Below are 24,051 nucleotides of genomic sequence, written 5' to 3' on the forward strand. Positions count from 1 at the left end.
GAGCGTTGACCCATGAACCAGGAGGTCACGGTTCGATTCCCTGTCAGGGCACACGCCTGAGTTGCAGGCTCAATCCCCATTGTGGGGTGTGCAGGAAGCAGCCAGTCAGTGGTTCTTTCTCATCATTGATGTTCCTCACCCTTCTCTCTGAAATCAATAAAAATATTAAGATAAAATAAAATATAGAGGTTTAGAGTCCAGGTGCCTTTACCTCCAGGGCACAGACTGAACACAAGGCACAGGCTCTGCACGGTGCGCTGAGCCGAGAGTCACAGGCACCGAATCGATACCTTGACATTTCGAGTCCCTTGTTGTGGGGACGATGTGGGTAACGACCTGCTGGACACTCCACATCTGATGGTGTTGGTGTGGCTGGTTGGTATCACACCTACATGTATGTTCTAGTTGAATACATGGTATTTGGATGGCTAGACAGCGCTGTGCCAAATTTGGGAAGAACCCTGCAATCACTCACCCCTTAGCCCTCCCTGGCCTTCTGCCGGTGTTTCCAGATTCTAATTCTGTCTCTGAGTCTTAGTCTCCCCACCGATCATAGGAGAAGCTGCTCCTCCACGTCCCAGTGGCTCCTGGTGTTGGCGCAGAGCCCAGGGGAGCCGTGCCTCTGACAGGGTTCGCTGTCCTGTTGCTGGGCATCCTCCTCACTTTGCCCAGTGGGCTGGGCAGGGCTGCTAGTCCGATGGGCACTCAGCCCTGTGGTACATAGTCAGTGTCCAGCAGGCCTGGCACCTTTGCAAAGTGCCTGCAGGCCATCCACTCATTGAAATCCTAGATACTGACCTAAAAGGTAATAAAAAAAATACGCAAAAAAGAATGGAAAGTTACTGTTTTTTAAAGACCATGAGCACACACAATTGTAGATTAAACAGCAGTATAAAAATATTACAGAACTATAAGGACATACATATGCATATGTTTTTAATTTTATTTTATTGTTGACAGTATTACAGATGTCTCCCATTTTCTCCCTTTTTGCCCCTCCCCACCCAGCCCAGGCCTTTCCCATGCTATTGTCTGTGTCCATGGGTTATACAGATATGTTCTTTGGTTAATCTCTTCCTGTCCCCTCCCTTCTAACCCTCCCTCCGAGGTCTGTTATTCTGCTCCATGCATCCATACCTCTGGACCTATTTTGTCAGGTTTGAGTTTTTTTTTTTCCCTTTAGAATACACTTATAAGTGAGATCATGTGATACTTGTCTTTCTCTGACTGGCTTGTTTCGCTTAGCACAGTGGTCGGCAAACTCATTAGTCAACAGAGCGGCAAACCGCGGCTCGCAAGCTACAGTTTGCCGGCCACTGGCTTAGCATAATACTCTCCAGGTCCCTCCATGCTGTCACAAAGGGTAAGAGATTCTTTTTTACAGCTGCATAGTATTCCATGGTGTGAAGGTACCACAGCTTTTTTATCCACTCATCTACTGATGGGCACTTGGGCTGTTTCCAGATCTTGGCTACTGTAAATAATGCTGCTATGAACACAGGGGTGCATGCATTCTTTCTTATTGGTGTTTCAGGTCTCTTAGGATATAGTTCCAGAAGTGGGATCACTTGGTCAAACAGAAGATTTTATTGATTTTTTTACAGAGAAAGGGAGAAGGATAGAGAGTTAGAAACATCGATGGGAGAGAAACATCGATCAGTTGCCACCTGCACACCCCCTAATGGGGACGTGCCCGCAGCCAAGGTACATGCCCTTGACCGGAATCGAACCTGGGACCCTTCAGTCCGCAGGCTGATGCTCTTTCCACTGAGCCATACCAGTTAGGGCCAGAAGATCCATTTTTTAATTTTGAGGTAACTCCGTACTGTTTTCCACAGTAGCTGCACCAGTCTGTCTTCCCTCCAGCAGTGCACGAGGGCTCCCTTTTCTCACAGCATTTGTTTGTTGGTTTATTGATGGTAGCCATTCTGACAGGTGTGCGGTGATACTTCATAGGACAAATATTTAAAAAAAAAAATTTTTTTATTGTTTGAAGTATTACAAATAGTACATATGTCTCCTTTCTTTTTTTCCATTGACCTTCCCCCGGCCTCCCCTACCCCCCAGTACATGCCTTTACCTGCCCCCCCGCCCCCGCAGTGTCTTGTATCCATTGGTTATGCTTATATGCATGCGTACAAGTCCTTCGGTTGCTCTCTTACAGCCCCCCCCAACCTCCCCTGCCTTTCTGCTCACAAATATATTTTTAAAAATTCTAGAAGATTGTTACAAACTTGACAATACCAGTAATTGAGAGGTTGAAGTCCACATTGCTGCTGCTTTTTTTTTTTTCTTAATACATTTTATTGATTTTTTTACAGAGAGGAAGGTAGGGGGACAGAGAGTTAGAAACAATGATCAGCTGCCTCCTGCACACACACCCCCCCCCCGCCCCCCGCCCGCCACCGGGGATGTGCCCACAACCAAGGTACATGCCCTTGACCAGAATCGAACCTGGGACGCTTCAGTCCGCAGGCCAACGCTCTATCCACTGAGCCAAACCGGTTAGGGCAGTCCACGTTGCTTCTTGCTCTCTTTTGCCCCATACACCCCAAATGTGCCCCCAGACCCAGATCGGGAGAGAGTTGGGCGGGGAACACGTGACCTGGCAGGTTTCTGAGGGGGAGGTGGAGGGTGCACAGTCACCCATGCTGCTCCCGGGGAGACATGTCTTGGCTGCACTTGGATTTGACAGAGCGGCGTGTGTCGGGATGACAGGAGCAGGATTGGGCCTCCTTCCATCTCCATGCGATGTCCCAGCGGGAGGGAGAGGAAAACAGCAAAGAGCTTTTCTGAGAGGCCTGCCTTCGCTCATTGACCTCAGAGCCCAGCCAGTCGAGCTCCAGGGAGAGGCAGCCTTTTCTTTAGGACTGCCAGGCTGTTTCCTCTTTGCTCTCTCTTTATATATAGGCATCAGGAGTATTTCCTCTTAATTCAGACAAACCAAGTTAGCAAACATGTCTGCTATAATTTCAAAGTGATGACAGATCAAAACCTCTGAAATAAAGTGGTGCCACAGAGAATGGCCAAACTCTAGGGTTTTCCAGGAAAATGGGTTTATTGTTCCTTGAAGATCTCAGATAACACTTTGCATCTGGCTTGGGGGTTTTGGAAGGCGTGGAGCTGGGGCTGTCTGAAGGAGGGGTGATCCAGTTAAAAGTGGAAATGGTGCCATCTGGATGTTCAGCGTAGATGAGGACAGTCTGCCCACTGCCAGACGATCCTGGTGAGTGCAGCCTCTGCCCTCACCTCTTGTAGCAGGAGGCACACAGGGTCTGTGTAGCCACCTGACCTGTTGCCTGTGACACAGAAGAACATGCCGAGGGGCCTGGTGCTCTTTCCCTGCCTCCACCTGAGGACAGTAGAGGGGAGTGTCTGATGCTGGGAAGCGCGGGAGGCAACAGGCTCCAGACAGGAGGAAGCACTACCTCCGCTTGGAAGGGTCCCTGGCAGAGCTGGGTTTGGGGACGCTTGGCCCTCACGCATCTACTGATCAGCCGTCTTTCCTCAGATGGCGCCAGCTGCCCGCCCGTCCAGGAGTGGTTTGTGTACTCTGGGAACCCGCTGACACACCCGGACCTCGTCAGGCCTCTGCAGATGAGCCTCCCAGGTACAGACGGCCTCGGTCAAGCAGGTCCCTGATTGTTCCCCGAGCGGTAGAGTGCAGGATTCCCCTGGAGACACATTTTCCAGAACTGCACACGCACTAGTGGCCAGTTCAGTGGGCCCGGACGAGGGCCTCTGTTCCTCACAGCAGAGGGAGGGCGGCTCGCGGACCTGCGTGCCAGCCTGCTGCTGGGCTCCGCTCGGTTTCAGACAGAGCCCATCACCGCTGGACCCCAGCCTGACCCTCTGAGGGTCAGCTCTTCTTCCCACTACTGAGAGCATATTTTAATTCATGGAAAGTTATTTTAACTGAAAGAATACGTTTCCTTTTTTACGAGAGGCATCTGCAAACATGTAATGAGAGGGAAGGAAAAGCACGTTCACCCACAACGAGCTGAAGCGAATCCTTGCTCCCTACAAGTTGCAGCACCTCTGTCTGCTGTCTTCCTCGGCGCTCTTGTGTTGTTGTGATCCAAGTTAATGAGCAAGCTTTTCTTTTCTTTGACTTTAATAATGTAAATGCATGTATAACAGACAAAAATGAAGCACTGAAAGTTACACGTTAGGGATTTATTTCCCAAAGCATGGGGCCCATGGGAGCCGGTGCACGTTGTGGCTCCGTAGCCAGCAGGACAGCCGGGCAGTGTCAGGCTCGGCAGCTGGTCCTGTTGCTCCCTGGAGTTTGGAGGCTGCTGGGCAGGGTGGAGAGAGGGACGAGGTGAGCTGGTGTCTCAGCCCAGCACTCCTGAGGGCAGCGCCTGGGAACGTCCTCCAGAAAGCATTCTTAACCCTGCGGGCACCGCGCAGGGAGGAGAGAGCCGTGCCCTCAGAACACGGAAGCGCAGTGCTGTCCGGGAGATGCATGTGCGCTGGCCTTCAACCCAGGACTCTGCTGACATTCGCCTCTGGTCCCTAAGCTTTAGAGCCCCGGTGTCAGGAGAGGAGGCTTGTGTCCTTTGCTCTCGCACTGTCTTCCTAGAGAACCTCGCTGGTGCGGAGGCTGATGTCATGGACTCCGTGGACTTTTTATGCAGGGGGAACGCCTAGTTTGAAACTGCTGTGGCTGAACCACGAGCCCGGAACCCAAGCACGGCGCGTGGAGGTGCTCCTCGCCTGCTTCGACCTCTCCTCCTCGAGCGAAGAGCTGCAGGCCGTGGAGAGCCCCTTCCAAGCGCTGTGCTGCCTCCTCACCTACCTGTTTGTGCAGGTAACCTGGGCTCCTTGTGGCCGCTCAAATGCTCTTACTTTTGGCCTCCGTCTCACGTGAGAGGCAGCACTCGGTGCAGCCAGGCGGTGGCTGCATCACCGTCCAGTGCTGGTCCTTGAGCGCCGGCTCTGCCGGGCCTGCCTTCCGACTAGAGGAGCATGCAAGTAACGGGCTTGGGAGCCCTGCTGCCCTTTGGTTCTGCTTCCAAAGCTTCAGGACACGGAGGTCCTTCTGTTGTGTGACTGCTGGGTGGTCCTTCCTTTCCTGGGCACGGGGTGCAGGGGAGGGCCCAGCTCTGAACTGGCCCAGCTGTCCCTCAGCAGGTCTGCGCTGCTGGGAGAGTGACTTCAGCTTTCCTAAGTCACAGCCAGCCGTTCCTCTAAAAGTCGAGCATGTCCCTTCACGTTCTCGGCTGAGAAGGAGATAACAGCTTCCTCCTGCAGCCTGGGACAATCCCGGGGTAGAAGGCGTGGGGAGTGCTTTGTAGGAGCGCCTGTGAGAAGGCTGCGCTCGCCGTCCCCATCGCCATCAGTCCTCGGCCCGCTGCGGGGGTCCCTGTCAGACCCTTCAGCGGGCTGGACAGCTCCTTCCTCATTCATTTTATACTTAGTTTACATATGAAAATCACAAAAGCCAGTAAAATGATTTGCCATATTGGTAGTTTTCCACACACACACAGCAGTGTCCATCCCCACCTCCCTGCCCCCACTGTCCTACTTTACATTCACTTCTGTCTCCGTTGTCCCAACCACAAGAGCAGAGGGTCTGTGTCTTTAGCCGCAGAACTGTCTCATAACCTCCCCCTCCAGGCCATCTGTCTTTGGCTCTGATCTTGGGACTATTGGGCATAACCATGCGTTTTACTTGCCTGGAGTGGGAAGTCGTGTGATTCTGTTTTCAATCTGAATTCACTTCATGAATAGCTGAGTTGCATTTCAGGGACCTCCCCGCTTCCCGGCCTCAGTGCCTGCCATGGTGTCCCTGGAATAGCGAGGTCCAGACTGTCACTCACGGGTAATTATTGCCCTAGGTCAGTCTGCTAAGAAGGTGCACTTGTAGAATTCTCACATGTCCATATAGCTGTGCTTAAATTAGATGCTTTTGGGTGTGATTTAGGATAAAAGTATGTTCTGTTCAGTGTACGAACTGCACAGAAACTAGTCTGGGAAGAGTCTCCGTGAGGGCACGTGCATCCCAGAAAGGGCGCTTAACCGCTAGCAGAGCCGTGCTCTCCCTGTGACACTACAGTGTCGTGTCACTAAGAGTCTGCAGTGTAGACTTGTCCGCTGTAACTGGCGGCTGGATGTGGGCGGTGAAAAAGCAGGGCAGGCACAGTGCCCCAAGGGCCCTTTTTAAACCACCTTCTTCAAACGTGGCTCAGGGCAAGAGGTGGCAGCACATGCCCCAAACCCAGGTTAATGCAGAGGTGGGTTGTGGATTAAAACGACTTCCTCTGCTGGGACCCGCATTTGCAGAGGGTGGGGGGGGGGGTCTTCTTTCTTGCTCACGAGTACCACTTCTCTTTAGACGGTGTTTCCCCTGAGATGAGCAAGTTGTTATTTACACAAAGGCAACAACTGCTCCGGAGTAAAAATGGAATAGGCAGGTGACGGGGTCGGGGGAGGCAGGCGGAATGTTCAGAGCTAGCAACGTCAGTCTCCCCATGCTGGGTCTTCCACAGGGCGCACATCCTTTTTGGAGGAGCTCCCAGGTCTTTCTGAGGGGGTCATTAAGCTGGTCCCGGCCCCTCCCCTCCCTTGAGGAGGCCCGTGGAGTCTGCGTCCATCATGGCTCTTGACTCCCCTCCCTGCCTCCACATTTCTGCCTCCTTGTTTCTCCCTCACACTCTTCCTAGACCTTTCATTCCATGAAGGATTGGCGGGGACTCATATTTTGAGGGTCCTGATTTCCTTTAAATTGGGATTCGAAGGCACAAGCTTCCCCTGGGGCTGCTGAGGGTGCGTTCTCATCCCAGCCCTAGCCGCCCAGTGAGGCCGTATCCTCCATGTGATGCTGTGCTGGCTGCAGGCTCTCTGTCCAGCTTGGCCTGGGGGGAGAGGCCCTGTCACTTCCACCTGCGTCTCCTCTGCTGCTTGAGATCTGAATGCCGTGTGCCTGTAGCCACCGTGTCTGAAAGAGCTAACGCTGGCTCTCCTTCTCTCGCAGGTGGACACGCTGTGCCTGGAGGACCTGCATGCTTTCATCGCTCAGGCCCTGTGCCTCCCAGGGAAGTCAGCTGGGCACCTCGCAGACTTACAGGTACTGGCCCAGGTGACTGTCTCGGTGCTGAGGACACCTGGCTGTGCTTGGGACCCAGCAACGTTAAACAGCCAAGCAGAGTGGAAGGAGCTCAGGCACCATGCCCGCTCCTGCTCTGTGCACAGGGGGGAGCTGAGGTGGAGCGGAGGCTGAACATAACTTTTCATAAAATGGAGGGGACGTTGACACAAGAGGTGCCAAGTGGGCCTTTCCTTGTCTGTTGACACTGGTCGCCTCCTACCACCCTGCTGTTGGCAGGGTTGAAGTGGATTCAGGGCCTTTGTGTCCCGTCAGCTTCTTGCCTCTTCCCTTTCCATGAGAAAGACCCTGTTGCCCAGGAGGAAGGAGGTTCGGAGGAGTGCCCTGGACAGCAGGCTGAGGGAAGCTGTGAGTGAGGGAAGGTGCTCTAATTTAAAGAAAGAAAAGGCAGCTCTCTGGCGATGCAGAAAGGGCAGCCACACAGGTGAGGAGGCGCTGGTCTCACTGACACAGCACGGGAGGAACTGAGCGTATGGCAGGTCCCAGGCTCCTCTGCAGGGGTGCTGAGTGCTCCGGACGTGGCTGTTCCTGCCCAGCTGCAGCTGTCCGTGGTGCTCAGCCGACAGCTCCAGAGCACGGAGCATGTTCCTTGTTCTGCAAGGGCTCCCATGCCTCATGCAGCCCTGTGTGGAGACACGCGGAGGGAGATGGGGTTTAGGGTAGAATCTGCCGAGGTAGGAGGGAAAGTCATCTAAGCACCTTAACTAGAGAGCACACATAGCTTCCAAGGTCCCCTTTTAAGCAGCAAGACCATCCCGCTCCCTTCACCCCCCACACTGGCTTTGACTCCAGCCTCCTTCCAGACGGAAGTTCTCCTTTCAGAATGAAAGAATCAAGAGGACAGACGGACGCATCTAAGCAGGTGGGCAGCCTCTGCCCTCACACACGCTCCTGACAAGCTCACTGTAGACAACTCAGCCAGACCCGGAAGCTGAGGAGCAGCCCCAGGACACAAGGGCCAGACGCACACCCGCTGACCTTGGGGCCTGCTGTCCTCAGCGATCGCCGTCCTCGGCGCCCACCCAGCGAGGCTCGGATAGTCTCCCTGAGCGCTGTCTTAGACGGCTGTGCCCGCTGCTACCCGGAGACCCTGCCGCAGGAGCTTCCGTGTTGGACCTGCAACATCAGACCAGAAAGGTGACCTCAGAGCCTCCGACTTGAACACTGTGGCCTGTGAAAGTCCGCACTTGGCTCAGCTGAGGAGTTTTCCGTCTGACAGGCATCTGGAGCTGGGGCCTGCTCAGCTTTCCACCAGCCCTGCTTCTCTACGGTTTCAGTCGTCGTCAGCCATTGGGTGTGGCTCGCTTCCTGAGCGGCTTGTCGAGGAGGAAAGTGAGCTTATTTCCCAAAACCTGATGTCGTAATTAGAAAAACAAAACGAGGCAAACGTGGCTGAGAAACACTTTTCTGGGAAAAACGTATTCTGGGAAATGAAAGTATATAACCACACCGGTTCTAAACAGGATCTTCCGCCTGTAGACACCGGGAAGCTCAGGAGAGCACCCTGGACATGCGGTGGTTCTGGGGTGAACACATGGCTGCTGCTGTGGCGCGGCCGGTGTGGAGCCGGAGGACAGCCGAGGGTCAGGCCTGGCGCCCGCCTGTCTGCCACGTGCAGTGTGCCCGCCGCTCCTGTTAGGTCCCCCGTCACGTACACTAGCGAAAGAAAGCCGTCCTAGGAATCGGAATTAAAAGCGTCCCTGAGGTGCTGGTGCTGCCCCTCCCGTCCCGAGGTGGCAGAGCTGGGCCCACGTCCCCTGCAGCCCTGACAGCTGCCTGAGACCAGGTCATGCATCCCTTCCCCACTCGGGGCTCCTGGGGCAGCGCGGAGCGTGCAGTGGGAACACTGGCGGGGGCTGTGGCTCTGCCGCGGGGAGGAGGGCGCTGCCTGTCCCAGAGCTGCCGGGTGCCGTCCGGCCAGGTCGGTGCTGAAAGCTTGCTGTGGACTCGCCGAGGCGGGGTGTTCCCTGAAGATCGCGAAGAGCAAGCACTGCCTGTCACTTAGGTTCGTTGTGTCTCAAGAGCAAACTTTCCAGTTTGAAAACCAGTGACGTCTCCCCCTTCATTGGTGCCTGCCTGTGGAGAGCTTACCTGAGCAGAGGGGGCCCCGCCCTGCCCCTGGGTTACCCGGCTTGCGGGGCCTATCTCTCTTCCAGCAGGGAGGGAGCTTGACCTTGGACAGACTTTAGAGGACGTCAGCAGGCCATGGTTTTAGGAAAGCAGTCCCGGATAGCAGACGCGTTTACTCAACCTTAGATCGCCCGGTAATCCCAGCTTATGGTGAATTTCCCAAGATGATCAAGTATTTTTTATGTCAGTCGGTGAAGTGAAACCTTACTTACGAAGGGGATAAAGTGTCATGTTTCCTGGCTTTTTCTGGTTTTGTGACTAAATTAGATAGGCAGCGACATCCAAGTGGCGGCTGCGGAACTTGAGCCCCTCGGGCCGGCTGAGCGGACGTGTAGCCTCAGCAGAGCCAGCAGAGTGTGCACACGGCCAGAACCATGGACGCCTGCTGGTGGCGGTGACCTGTGTGCCACACCGGCCAGAGTCCCGCTCACGCTGCTGGGAGGTGAAGGCTGTCACCCAGCAGGCCCCCCCTGTGGCAGGTTAGCCCCATCTCAGGGCAGTCAGGATGTTGCCCATCAGGGAGACTCGACAGCAACAAAGAAGTACTTTGTGTTGGGAAGGTCGTCTTAATTCGTAAAAATTATCAGCCCATCAACCCTGTAAGCCATTGTGTCCTCAATGATAAGTATTTATTTAAAATGATCCTTTTAGTGACCACACTCATGGTTAGAACAACCGAGTGTCACTTTTCCATCACAGGGAGCCCATCGCAGAGTGCACCCCAGAGCCTGCCCGAGGGCTCAGCTTTGCGGGGGAAGGGGCCACTCACAGGGCATCTGGGTGGGTGGGCAGGCGGGCGGGCAGGCGTGTGACGTGGGTGCGTCAGCTCTCGCAGGCCCCTACCTCTGTGCCTCCGTCCTGAGTGGCACGGTTGTGTTGTGAGCACAGGCTTTTGTCTGTCCCCATGTGGGCTGCATCTCACCTCCTCTGTGGTCTGGTCTCCACAGCTCGATCACGTGGACCCCAGAGCTGTGCAGCTGGGCTCCCTCCTGGTCCGCGGCCTGACCATGCTGCTGCTGGTCAACAGCGCGTGCGGCTTTCCCTGGAGCACGAGCGACCTCATGCCTTGGAACGTCTTTGACGGGAAGCTGTTTCACGAGAAGTACCTGCAGACTGAGAAGGGATACGCAGTGGAGGCCCTCGTGGAGCAGAACGTGAGTTCCTTCCTGGTTGTCCCACAGGCTAGGCCAGCGGCTTGTGAAAGTCCCAAGTCCGAGGCCTGGCGCAGGGAGGTCAATGCTGTGTCCTCATGCCCCTCATGTGGATGGCGGGCACAGAGACCCCGCCTCAGGCCCTGAGCCGCAGACACGCTGCCTGTCGCTCAGGAGCCAGAGCATCCAGCTTCTGTCACGCACGTCCCTGGCCTAGGACCCCAGACGTCTTGGGGCGGGGAGGTAGCAGCGCACCCCAGTGTGCCCACAGCTCCTGCTGGATCCCCCCTCGTATACAGTGGCGAAAGAAAGCCGCCCTGGGAAACAGAATTAAAAGCGCCCTGAGGTGCTGGCTGCCCCTCCCGTCCTGAGGGGGCAGAGCTGGGCCATGTGTTTGACTCTCAGGCACGTCCCTCCACCCCCTTTTGAGTGAGAACAGATGTTTCCTGCAGAGGTGCCTCTGCGGACTCCAGGCAGGAGTCGTGGCCACTTACTGACTGGAAAGATGCCGAGGCTGGAGGGTGGGCTGGGGCGCAGGCTGTGGTCTGGCGTCGTGAGTACAAAGCACGTGATTCCTGGAAGGTCTCCCATGAGGCTCAGCCAGGCTCGCTGTGCTGCCCATGGCGCATGCAGAGGCGCGTGCACCTGGCAAGGAGGCGACTCGGAGCTCCCGTGGTCGTGGCTCACGCACAGCAGGGCATCTCGGGAACATAAGTTCAGAATTTAGAAGCCGCCAGGGCGTCAGGTGCAGGCGACAGGAGCCGGATCACGAGGGAGCGGTTGCTCCCACGGGGCTGGTTACCACAGCAGGGACGAGGGGCGGAGCTGTGAGTCTGGACCATGGGTCTGCTCCCTCCAGCGTCTCGACCCCATGCAGAGTGGCTGAGTGCACACAGCCTCTGGGTAGAACAGGCGGCAGGACCGGATGTTCGTGAAGTGGGCTGGGAGGCCGGGGTTCATTTCCTCCGTCGGCTGCTCGCACACGTGCAGTCATACCGCATCGGCGGGCAGACTTTTAGGTCAGGTTCTGGTGGTGACCCAGTATCACAATGGGACGTGAAGGTGTTTAGAGCGTGTCTGACCTTCAGAAGAGAAGACATCGCTGCTAGTTACTATTGGCACTCGGGAGAGCGGCCAGGTCAGAGCCTGAGGGACGCCCCGCAGTGTCCCCAGCTGTATGTCTGACGCTGGTCTGTTTGCAGAGGGCGCGGCTCACCCAGTTCCACCAGCTGAAGTCTGTGGTGTGCAAGGCCTGCCTGCGGGAGGACCGGCGCATCGCCAGCCGGCAGCTCTGGCAGCCACTCCACTCAGGTGGGTCGCTGCAGGGTCTCGGGAGGAAGGCCGGGCTGACGACATGGCTTCAACTTTGGTTCCTTAGGAAAGAGCACGTCGGAGGGTTCCTGGGTGAATTCGTGATTCAGAGCTGCTTTGGGTGGGAGCCCTTCTGGGGTCTGGGGCACAGGCCCTGCCGGTGGCGTGTGCTTGACATGGGTTTATATTTCCTTACACGAAGCGTGCACGCGACAAAAGCAGATGCAGAGAAGACAGTTAAACAGGGAACATAGTAACTTGAATCACGTAGCTGTCGGCTGTGGACGGTTGTGCATCATGCGGAGTCTGCGCTCCCATCTCCGCTCTTCTCTGCAGCTCTGCGTCTGGTGTCCCAGCAGCACCGCCAGCAGTGTGGGCGCCTATCGCCAGCAGAACACCTGGCTCCCACCCACTTAGCTCCTCCCCTTAGCTCTGAGGTTGTTTTCAGTTCTCATTATACATAGGACTGTTACCTGGTCATTTCCTTAGAATGGAGGACGATAGTTTTTACAGAATTATAGATCAACACGTAATCGGAATTGGGGTAAATGTCACTAACCTGTCACTTCCACCTCCGCCAGCAGCGATGGAGAGCTCCAGCTCGTGCGCCCTCACTGACCAACAGGTGAAGGAGGCAGAGCATCCATCCGCTGGCTGCTCAGGGTCTGCCCGTGGCATGGGCCTTTTGTTCCTCAGCGCGTTTCAGTGATTTCATGGCCTCCTTTGGTCAGCATCCACGCCTGTGGCTAGAGCAGCTCCTTTTTCTTTCTCGGTGGGTAAGAGGCCACCCAGCTTCCTCCCCAGTGGGCTGTCCTCGTCCTGCTTGGCGTCGCCTTGCACACATCCTTCCGGGAGCCTTTGTGTTATGAGGTCAGGACAGCACCCGGGGGCACGTCCAGCTCCTACCAGGTGCCGTGTGGGATCTGACACAGGGCAGAGCCTGGGGAGTAAAGGGACTGAGGGCAGTGAGGACGGTGGGGGCAGGGGGCAGGCTCTGACCTCCCCCTCCTCTCCCGGGTGAGCCTTCTCCTACCAGCACAGGCAGGTTGTCCCGTGCGGGACTGCAGGGCTCTGCCCACTGGGGTAGCCACTAGGGAAGCCTCTGCGTGTGCAGAGCCTGGTCATGCTAGCAGGCACCTTCCTTCTGTGGGTCCACCACACGTTTTTAACACACATGTACGTTGGACCTAGTCAGACCTCCTGTGTTAAAGTCTGGTCAGGACAGATGGTCGAGGAGCTGAGGGGAGGGAGTGTACAGTGAGGACGTGTGTGAAGGACGCGTGTGAAGGACGTCTGGAGCATTGGGTCTGGTGACCGAGGCCCTGCACTGGTCCTCACAGACGCGGGTCCTCACCTGCGTGGACCCTCCATCTGCTCCCGTCACCAGTACAGGCCCCAGGGCACATGTCCAACCACAGGCCTCCGTCCCCCCAGCACTGGCACAGGCCCCCGTCTGCGTTTTCACGGGCTCTCCCTTCGATTGTAAAGACACAGAAGCTGGATGCTGCTGCTCCTGCTCCAGGCCTGCACGTGGCGTGTCACGGGGTCGGGCATTGGTGCCTGCTCACGTGCTGGCAGTGTCCCCACAGGGAGGCGGGGAAGACCGGGATCTGGTGCCCATAGGACGAGCTTCGGAAACAGCCGTTCGGACCAAGGACAGCACTGGAGAGAGCAGGGTCCAGGTAAGAGGGCACTGCCCACACAGCTCGGTTGGCGCCGCCCAGTGTCAGTGCCTGCGTCAGAGACAGGTGTGCTTGCCAGGGAGCAGGCAGGTGGGCACACGAGAGCCCTGTTCACTGCGCAGTGAGGCAGGGGCAGGTCCTCACCTGCATGAGCTGGTCTGTTGCTCCTGGTCACTGTTTTCCACCTGTCATTCACCTGGTCAGGGCCCCAGACCCTGTGGACCTCATCACCTTGCAGGGCAGGGGGTCGGGCAGCCCAGGCCCTGGGCCTCTGGCTGAGGCTCAGTGCACCTGCTTGCCCAGGACAGCAGAGCCCGAGCGCCCAACGGGAGACCCAGGCCGACCTGGGGACAGCCTGGAGCCACGGGCCACATGTGTCCTCCAGAACCCACCTCTGCTTCCGTCTCCCGCTCCGTGTCCCCACACGTGGCCAGGGGTGGCGGCCACAAGGACCCTGGCCTGGGCTTGTCGTCTCCCTCCCCCTGGGTCTTAGGAAGTCAGGGAAGACGAGATCATGCCAAGTCCGGGTGGAGAGGGCTTTGGGTGAGGACAGGCCATGTGTTCTGCGTGGACACCACCTCTGGGCACGGGGTTCCCACGAGTACTCAGGCAGCATCCGTGCCCCCTTGCGTTTGCCCAGCTTCCCTCGGTGTCCAGCCTGGGGCACACTGGTTCTCTGGTTCTGCTCTTTCACGATGGAAAAGAAACAGGAATGAAAACAGCCCATTGAACGGCAGCTGTGATTGAAAAATAAAACTTGAAAGAAAGAGTGTGAACAGCTTGCATGTGGCCCAGGCCAGGTTGAGGTGCCTCTAGGCCCCTGCGTTTGCAGCCTCTCCGAATAGGAGGCATTCCACCCCCTCCCCAGGCAGCCAGGGGTTCCCACAGAGACACGAGCTCAGCCTGCGCTGCGCGGGCGGCATCCTGAGCCCCGAGTGCCGCTGGAGTGCCGCCAGCGCCGTGACCATGTCCTCCGGGTCTTTGCCGAGTGTTTTCACCGTTAGTTTCCTGGCTTTTCCCTTCATAGTTAGAAGCTGAACTGTTTGAATAGAGGTTTTTTCTGTTTATTTAAATGTTTTTTTTATTGATTTCAGAGAAGGGAGAGAGAGGAGAGAGACAGAGAAACATCAGTGATGAGAGAGAATCATGGATCGGCTGCCTCCTGCACGCCCCCTACTGGGGATCGAGCCTGCAACCGGGCATATACCCTTGACCAGGAATTGAACCTGAGACCCTTCAGTCTGCAGGCCGACGCTCTGTCCATTGAGCCAAACCAGCGAGGGCTCAGAGTTTTTTCTATTAAAAAGCAAACAATGTCAGTTGTACCGAAATAGCCAGAATGAAGCTAGGTTTTAAAAAATCAATAAAGCAAACAACCAGACCTTGATCGTGGTGCTGGCCTGGTCACCCTAGCCATCACTGCCCGCTCGTAGAGGCCATGCATGAGGACCCAGCCTGCCTGGCACCGTCACCTGGGGAAAGCCGTCTGCCCTTGCGACACTCCTTCAGCCCCACTCTTAGCCCCCGCTATGTTCAGTGCCAACCCCCTGCGGGTGCCGTGTGCGTGTCATAGGACCTGGGTACCTGCTGCTGGGCACGAGGAGTCCAACTCCAGCGAAGCTGGGCCAGCACTGTCCCGTGTCCTTCCCTGGCCAAGTGTGAGGCTGGACGCTGGCCTGGGGAGACCGTGGCTGCAGACAGCTCGCGGGGTGCAAGTAGACACCCCAGGTGACACGTACGCAGGAGGTTGCATTGCTCACTGCATGTGGCAGTGTCCATATGTCTTTTAACTTCAGGTGTTTCTATGTGAAACGTGTTTTGCGTGCACACACGGTCTCATATTGTGACCGGAACATGTTTTTTCAGGTCAGGGAATCCAGTTTTCCAGTTTTAATCACCGTGATTGAATTACGTCTTTACTCGGCCAGCACGGTTTTGCTGGGTTTTGTCTCCCTTTGGCCACATGGTTGGGAAGACCCAGGGCTGCTCCTGCCTGGGAAGCTCTGAGGGCAGGGAGGGCAAGGAGGGGTGGGCATGAAAGCTCCAGGACCTTTTAACCTCCTTGCTGGTGTGAGGGCTGAGGTGTGAAATTCCACAGTCAGCAGCTACCAATTGGCTCATGATTTCTTCAGGTGGTCATTCTCTGGGTGCTTCTGAGGGAGCGGCTGCTGTAAAACTGCCTCTGATCCCCTGGGTAACAAGGGGGGTTATGACGCCCCAGGAGGGCGGGGCAGGCCCTGGAGCCTCACACTTGGGAGAGGTGTGAGCAACAAAGACCCCTCCCCGCCCTCCTCGGGCGTCATGACCTCAGGAGCCCGGCAGATTGTGTGGGAAAAGCATGACCTGTTGAGTGTGGGACCGGTCACCTGTGGCTGCCCTGTGCGGTGGGGGGCGGGGGGCGGGGGGGGGGGGCAGCCGCACCGCACGGGCACCCTGCCCCGCTGTAGACAGAGCTCCGTGCTGCCTTCCCTGGGCTTGGCAGGATGTTCCCGTGAGCGTCTGCCTGGGAAGCTCCAAAGTCGGGGGGGAGGGGGGCAAGGGGGTGCCTGGAGTTGGGAGTGGCACTGACACTCATTTTCCACTTTGAGGCTGCCTCCATCACTGTCATGGAGTCTGTGTGAGCGAAAGTGCATTGCCAAGCGGGCCCGCCCGGGGGAGAATGAGCCGAGCCCGCAGATGCCCACGCGTGGTCTGGCACCTGCTTAGAGATGGTGGTTCCTCCCGTGTGGACTTTATTCTCACTTAGGGTTTCCTGTCTGTGCAGGAAGCAGACAGCAGGAGCCGGACCCGTGGAGAAGGGGCTCCTCGTCTGGGTAAGTCGCCCTTCCATCCTCCGAGTGAGCCAGTTCACCAGACGTTGACGTGAGACACCTCTCTACAACACAGACCTCACACCGAGGGCCGAACGTGAAAGGAATCCATTTGTTAGGTCCTGAGGACAGGCCCCTAAGCTAACTTGGTTTCCAGAAAAGTCTTTTTTCTCTAGAAAAAGGGGTGGCGAGAACAGATGGCGAGTCTGGACTTGAAACCCCAGTGGCACCTTCCTTCAGTCGTCAGAGCCGTGGCGGTTCTGCCTGGAGGAGAAGGGCTTGGGGTCCAGATCTGGCTTTCCGCAGGGAAGGAGGGCATCCTTCCCGCTCCTCCCTCAGGCCCGTGGGGAGCCTGTGGGCTGGTGTCCCTCCCGTCTCAGCACCCTGGACCCGTGTCCTCTTTCAGATTCTGACCACAGTTCTCACAGGTCACATTCCCGACTGTCTGCTCGGGTCTTCGCTTCCTCCCTTCTTGGCGGGAGGGTTCCCTCTGGGGTGGGCTCGGGTGTCAGCTGTGCGCCCTCCCTTCACTTGACTTTACTGGCTCCAGCTTGGAGTGTGTGCTGCGGGCGTGTGCCGACGGGCTGCAGGCCTCCAGCAGGGGTTCCCTCTCAGAGAGGAGGGCGCAGTGAGTGTCAGGAGCCTGATCGGGGTCCACTGATGAGGGGTGTCTCCTGCTCTTCGTCTGTGAGCACCGGAGAGCTCTTAGCTTAAAAGACACTAAAAGGAATCAAGTCCCAAGCAGTCCTCTGCGGGACAGGATTTCCAGGAAACCCCAGAGTTGGCTGAGCCTGAGACCCTGGAGTGTTGGTAACTATCAGAAGGTGAAAGCCAGGCCTCGAGGCAGCCGTTGCCTAAGCCCAGGGCGGGGTTGGGGGGGGAGGGGGTGACCACCCCTCCCCCACTCTGACTGACCCCCAGCTCCCAGAAGGGCTCCCACACTCCCCCCGGGCTGCCCTCCTCCAAGCAGGAGCCCTGCTGCCAGCTCAGGGCATAGAGCCCCGGCCCTGTCTTGTCCTAAACCCCCATCTGGCGTTTTTCGGAAGTGGGCAGTCTCCAGGGATTTCAGTGCGTTTGTGTTTCTGACGTGTGAAGTAGCCGCACTTCCTGCGCTCCTCTGTGGGACGTTCGTAGATCTGGCTGCTCTTCAGGCGTGTCTGGTAGGACCTACGGCCCGATTCCCCAGGTTTGGAAACATCCCCTTTTCGTTCCTCTTAGGGGTGTTTTCTCTCTAAATCCTAAGGTTTTGTTCCTTTCGTTTCTGCTAAGTTGAGACTGCTGCTGCCTCTACAAGTTTTGTCTTTTTGCTGCTTATTTGTACAACTTTGAAGTACGCTCTCATCCCCTAGACGTCGGTCGGCCCCCAGGATGATCCTCTTCCTTCCTAACAGCTCAGGTCTCGCTGGTCAGGGAGCTGTCTGTGTGCTGTCAGCAAGCGTAGCTGCCGGCAAGGGGGCAGGGGGGCAGGGGGGCGCGGGATCTCTGCCACTCTTTTTCCAGTGTTTGGGTAGTTCACCAGTGAAACCGTCTGGTCCTGTGCTTTTGTTCTGGGAGGTGAGGGTTGAAGATAAGTAAATAAAGCAGCCTCAGTGCAGAGGCACCAGCTAGCATCAGATGCAGCTTTGAAAGGTGGGAAACTTCCTCCAAGGAGGAAGACAAGGTGCCAACTCTCAGCAGTCCCGTTCGCCCTGGTTCTGGAAGTTCTAGCCAGAGCAGCTAGGCAATAAAAATGAGAAAAAGGCATGCACAGTGCAAGGCTGACCCACATGTAGAAAGTCCCAGGGACGCCCCCAAAAACAGAACTACTAAATGAATTCTGTAAAGTTTCAGGACAAAACCAACACACAAATACCAATTGGATTTCTGTGCACTGACAGAGGTCTATCTTAAAAAAGAAACGAAGGAAAGCAGTCCGTTTACAATAGCATCAAAACGAGTAAGATGCTTAGAAGTCAACGTGAAGAAGGAGGTGAGGGCTCTGTGTGCTGAAAACTGAAACGCTGATTAAAGAACAGAAGACGACACCAGTGGATGGGAAGGTGTGTCATGCTCGTGGCAGAAGAATTAGCATCGTTAGTGCCCATGGTGCTCAGAGCAACCCACCGCTTGAGTCAGAGTCCTGTCAACATCCCACGGCGTTTTTCTCAGAAACAGAACCGAAAAGCGGTGGTGGTGCTGGAATGAAAACTCTCTCGGGTTCAAAGGCCGGTCTCAGCAGCGGGAAAGAACCCACTCAGAGACGGGGCAGTGATTGAACCAGAGGAACAAAGTGGCGAGTGAAAGACAGGAGCAGAGGAGCGGGTGCTGCCATCACGCAGACACGCACGCTGTCACAGAGTGAGGAGGGGAGACTATTCCAGGAAATAATGGCAGAGAATCCCCAGGGCAGGGCTGGCACTGAGCACTGGGCCATGTGCTGCAGCCCTGAGAGCACCTGGTGAGTGAGGCCAGGCCAGGTGAACACGGCTGGACATGTGACCTTCGGTTCAGCAAGTAGGTCTGTGCTGCCGGCCACAGCACGGCATTTAGTGAGGGGACCTGAAGGCGTGAGACGCAGCTCCTGCCAGTCAGGCAGCGGGTGCTCCCGGGAGACCTTCTCCAGCCTCGGGTTCAGATCCACAGGTCAGCTGCTGTGTGCACACCCGCCCCTACACACACAGCTACACACACAGCTACACACACACACACACACACACACCCTACACACAAAGACCCCTACACACACCCCTAGGTTGGACCACGTCAGAGCTGCAGCTGACAGTCCCCTCGCTTCCTCAGCCCCCCCCCCCATTGGGGACTTGGCCCTCGGGGGCCGGCTGTGGGGAGGTGTGGCCTCACTGTACCAGGCTGCCTGAGGGGCAGGCGCTCACACCATCAATCCCTGTGTTGCAGGTGGTCCAACTGACGCTCCACCGGACCCCTGGCCCTCAGCTGGAGACAGTCCCTGCAGACTGGGACATGGGACAGGGAGGGGACACATCCTGCTCACGGACCATCAGGACATAAGGCACCGAGGTCCTTGCATCGCCAGCACTTAGCACCGGGGACAAAGCTGTTTCGGCTCCTTCCCCCGACAACTGTCAGCGGTCAGAGGGGACTTGGGAGGACGGCCTGTTGGCACGTGGCATCCCTGTGGCCTCACCCCCACAGCCTGCCTTTGACGAGGGTGGTTGTACGTGTGAGATGCCACGGGGGTGGTTGCGGGGCAGTCATTACAGCTGCTGGTCTGACAAGCGTGGAGAGAAACCTGCAGCCTCAGGCCACAGACACGAGTGTCTCCCGCCAGCGGCCTCTGGCTCGTCGAGCGGCGGCTCCACAGTAGCTCGTCCCCAGAGGCGGCCCAGGCCCTGGCTAAGGGCTCTCGTCCGGGTTTATTGGTGCACACAGCTCTCTGCTGGATTCCTTGTTCAAGTTTGTCAGAAATGCCATTGGTTGCCCTCGCTGGTTGGGCTCAGTGGATAGAGCATCAGCCTGCGGACTGAAAAATCCCGGGTTCGATGCTGGTCAAGAGCACACGCCCGGGTTGCAGGCTTGATCCCCAGTGTGGGACATGCAGGAGGCAGCTGATCCATGATTCTCTCTCATCATTGATGTTTCTCCCTCTCCCTCTCTGAAATCAATAAAAACATACTTTTAAGTAAAAAGAAATGCCATTAGTCACGAGGTTCGCGTTTGCACTGGTGAGGGAGATGCCTGGTTTGTGGCCACCGCTTTGCCCAGACCTTACTCGTGGCGGCAAGGCCCACGAGGCCACGCGTCCCCTGCTTTGTCCGGCACAAGCAGCCGACTGGGTCTGGCGTCCCTGCTGTGCTGTGCGGAAGGTCTGGTGCTCTGCCAAATGTAAACCGCTGTTACCAGTGAGAAAGTGACCGGCCTCATTGCTTCTGTTTCTCGTTTGGGCCATTCACTCACATTCTAGACCCAAAAAGAACGGGGACAGCAGTGAGGTCCGGCAGGGTCACCTGTGGGCCGGGACCCCCTCCCCCCCACTTTGTGCCTCTGGTGGCGTCTCCAGTTGGCGGGGTTGCTTCTGTGTAGGGTTTCTCAGATGTGTACACACTTGAGAGGAAAGTGGTGGCGATTTCTGTGGATTTGCTACTGTTCTAATGTTACTTAAAAACGTCAAACACGCATCAGACTCTCACGCCTGGAGCTTCCTCGGCACGGCGTTCCCTCCAGACGTCGTGTGAGTGATGTGAAGGCAGATCGTAGCACAGGTGTGTTGCTGTTGCAGCCCCAGGGGCTCCCAGCAGGCTGGCCGCGGCCGGGTCAAGTCCAGGCCGTCGCACAGGACTGGCTGCAGCCCCACCGCAGAGGGCGTGTCTGGCCAGAGGGGAGCCCGCAGAGCGGGGTGCGGGCACGGAGGCTGGGAGACCCTGCCTGTGGCACGGCCACAGCCCCTCTCGGGACCCTCCTGCCCATCTCCCTATGGGGAAGGGAGTCCCACCAGGGGCGCCCCTCCCTTGAACCGCAGATCCTCCATGCGGCGCCCGCGCCCGTGCCTGCCTACTTGGAGCGGCTCCTGTGGGGCTGGTCGGAGGGACTGCTGCCTTGTCTGTGCTGCTTGAGTCTCTGCAGCCAGAACGGCGGGGTGGAGAGGGCGTCCTTGAATGAAGAGCAGGCACCGTGGTGGCCAGTGCTCGTGTCTGAGGAGGTGCCGCGTCAGGCTGACCGCCTCTCACAGCCTCACTTGGCTCGGCTCAGGCCCGAGAGCTACACGCTCGTGGTTCTCATCTTAGCTCTTTGGGTTTAAAGTTTCGAGCTCTTTCAGCACCTGCCACGGCTCAGGAAGGAAGGCGTTTCCCGACTGTCACAGAGGAAAAGAGACTGCAGGCAGAGAGCCTGTGCTGTGTGAGAGTGTGTGTGCCGTGTGTGTGTGTGTGTGTGTGTGTGTGTGCCATGTGCGTGTGTGTGCCGTGTGCGTATATCTCTGCCATGTGAGAGTCTGAGCGTGTGAATGCCATGTGTGTGCCGTGTGTATCTGTGTGCTGTGTGTGTCATGTGTGAATGCCGTGTGTGTGCCATGTGAGTGTGTGTGTGACCGTGTGTGTGTGCCGTGTGTGGTGAAATGTCAGCTCTGACACGCAGCTTGCTGGTGGGAAGAGCAGGGCCTTCATGTACCGTGTGCCTGGGTCGGGGGCCCCCCCCCCGCTGTGTCCTGGGCCGAGCTGACCACTAAGCGGGGCCTCTGTGGAAGGAGGACCCTGCACTGCCCTTGGTAAGCTGCAGCTCTTGGGGAGCGCCAGCCTGCGCCCCCGCTGCGTCCCCCTGGAAGCCGGGTGCCCCCTGGGCCTCGCTGCATGTGATTTTGTTTGGTGCCAGTTGAACACAGGCCTGAGCGCGACCAGCCGGCTGCGTCCACTGCCGTGGGGAAGGCTGACCCAGCTCTTCCCCGGCTCCTTCCCCTTGTGAAGCGCTGAGCAGAGCTGGACAGGAGCGGCCCTGCAGGCTGGCCACACTCTGATCTGACACGATGGAGACCAGCGGCACTCGGCAAACACTCCTTTCCTCCCACGAGCCAAGTGCACAGGGAGGTCTGGTGCTTAGAAACGTCCTTCATCCACATCCCTCGCAGCCTGGGGACGGCGAGGACTTCCCACGGGAACGGCACGTGCACCTGGCCGGGAGCATCGCGGCAGAGCAGTCCCGCCCGAGCCCACGCCGCTCCATCAGCCTCTCGAGTCACAAAACCTTTTCTTGGTGGTGACTTTACGTTCGTGTCGTTTTGCATTCGTGAGGCCACACAGATCTCCCTGGTCTCCTACCTCCTCCTGAGGCTTGGTTTTCCCAGACACCCTCAGCCCTCACCCCTCACTCGTCCACATTCATTGAGCAACTGCCGTGTGCCTGGCGCGTCAGGAAAGCCAAGGCCTGCGCTGGGGTCAGGGCCGCGTCACCGCTGAGTCGGGTGCAGTGACTTGCGGGGACGGTTTGGTGGGGAGCAAGTCCCAGGCGTGTGGGGCGGCATTGCTCACGAGAGACTTTGGGTCTCGCTGTGAGCGCTGCTCGCTCTGCTCACGGGCACCTCAGGCGGGCGGGCCGTCCGTGACTTCATTTACTGGAACCTGGAGGCAGAGTCTGAGGCCCCAGCAGCATGGACAGCCTGGGGAACGGGGCCCAGGGAACAGAGGAGGCAGGGACCAGGAGGACAGGGGCTGCGGGCAGGTGTGCTGCCCGCCCAGCCCACCTGGAGCGGCTCCCAGGGCCACCCTACAGGGCACTGCCCTTTTGCTGGATTATCCAGGGGAAAGTGACCTGGAGGCTTGGCCTCGGGGAGGCTGCCCACCAGGCCTGGGGGGTGGACTCAGCCCTGCCCTGGCGGCTGTGCTCGGCACAGGCAGCTGCTGTGACGCTGGGGTGACCCGGGTCCCGCCTGCTCCCTAAGCCCAGGGCGGCCTGGGGGATGCGGATGTTCGAGCCATTTCAAGGGGCCTCCTGGGATTCAGAGGATAGTTACAAATGAGGCTGCAGCCTCAGAGATGGTCTCTGCCCCACCCCCACCCGGACGCCTGAGGAGATGGGACTCTGGTCCCACTGAGTGGTTTGTTTCTCCCGGGTGGTGGGGTCTGGGGAAACGCCCTAAGAGCCAGGCCTGGCTTTGTCGCTCGTCCAGCCGAGCCCTGCGCCCTGGGCCATCGCGGGCGCTGAGCAGCCGCTAACCTCCAGCCGGGGCAGTGCTGGGAGGCCCAGGGAACGGCAGGTCCCCCGCAAGCTGCCCACCCTCCATCTGTGCCCGTGTCAGGGCTCACGGAGCATATGCTGCCTGTTGCTCACTGACCATCTGCTGCTGAGCTGATGAAGTGTCCCTGTTACCGTGGCGACAGAGCCCTTGATTGGCGGTGGCACCACAAACATTCCCTACTCAGGTTTCACTTTTATCTGTGCTCTGGAATGGGCTGGGGGAGGGGGACCGTGGGGCTGGGGAGGGGCTGGGAAGGGGGGGCCATGGGGCTGGGGGCGCATGGGTTTGGGGAAGGGGTGGGGCTGGGGCAGGTGTGGGGATGAGTTTTCCTCCACCTCCCCTGCTCACCTCCCTGCAGCCCCTGAGCAGGTACAGTTGGGGGTTCTGGGGTCAAATCAGAGCACAGGGTGGGGGCTTGTTTCTGCCTGGCCCTGGGACTCCAGGGGAACCTTCCGGAATCCCAGGCTGGTGTCTGAGGGCTGAGTCTCCGCCCTAGGAAAGCCCCACCGGGCCAGAACGTGCCTTGCAGCCTGGAGATCTCTGCCCCCCTCCCCCCTGCAGTTTGGGGAGCTGCTGGGTATGATGGCCAGGCCTGGGCCCTGATCTGGGTCCACCTTCCTCCCAGGCCCCCAGGAGCCCCTGTGTCCGGCCCTGGAAACCTGAAGGGAGAGGGTCGGGCACCCCAGCCGTCCCCAGAGGAGGCAGAGGGCCTCCTGGGTTATGAGCGTGAAGTGCTGTTATTTCAGTAAAATTAAAGTCTGGCCTCCAAACAGCCCCCACAGTGACCCACGAACATGTGCTGGGCACCAAGTGGACTGATGAGCAAGTCGAACGTGGACTTTTACCAGAAGCAGAATGCCTGCCTTTAGACTTAGTAGCTCAGCTTCTTAGCTCATGTAGCTCCTCGTCCCACCAGCCGCCTGTGAGCTCAGGTAAAGGCGGAGGTGAGTTCACTTCCTTCCCACAGGATCCCAGCCGCTCCCACAGAAAGCACCAGGCTGCTCAGGAAGCCAGCGGAGACCAGGGAAAAGAAAGCCTCCGATGAATCCGACTCATAAAGAGCACGTGCAAATGTAAAGAAACTGTTAAAGCAGCACCCAGCGGTGTGTGCACAGGATTATGTTCCGTGACTAATTTTTTCCAGCAAAGGTAACATGGCTGTGGCTATAAATCA

The 24,051-nt window shown here is 57.6% G+C and overlaps 1 protein-coding gene across 4 annotated transcripts in view; it reads left to right on the forward strand.

Annotated features, from left to right (window-relative positions):
* Window positions 1–19,847, forward strand: part of FAM120B (family with sequence similarity 120 member B) — a 33,350-nt gene extending 13,503 nt beyond the window's left edge. For all 4 annotated transcript variants that reach the window (XM_080666080.1, XM_080666083.1, XM_080666082.1 and 1 more), the window contains 8 exons: window positions 3,512–3,610; window positions 4,641–4,813; window positions 6,980–7,072; window positions 10,189–10,395; window positions 11,595–11,703; window positions 13,293–13,385; window positions 16,150–16,198; window positions 19,088–19,847. In XM_080666080.1, the coding sequence (XP_080522206.1) occupies window positions 3,512–3,610; window positions 4,641–4,813; window positions 6,980–7,072; window positions 10,189–10,395; window positions 11,595–11,703; window positions 13,293–13,385; window positions 16,150–16,198; window positions 19,088–19,100 (836 nt within the window). In that variant the 3' untranslated portion in view covers window positions 19,101–19,847. The remainder of the gene's footprint in view (window positions 1–3,511; window positions 3,611–4,640; window positions 4,814–6,979; window positions 7,073–10,188; window positions 10,396–11,594; window positions 11,704–13,292; window positions 13,386–16,149; window positions 16,199–19,087) is intronic.
* The last annotated feature ends 4,204 nt before the right edge of the window (window positions 19,848–24,051 follow it).

This window comes from Plecotus auritus, assembly GCF_963455305.1.
Source record: "Plecotus auritus genome assembly, chromosome: 4".
NCBI lineage: Eukaryota > Metazoa > Chordata > Mammalia > Chiroptera > Vespertilionidae > Plecotus > Plecotus auritus.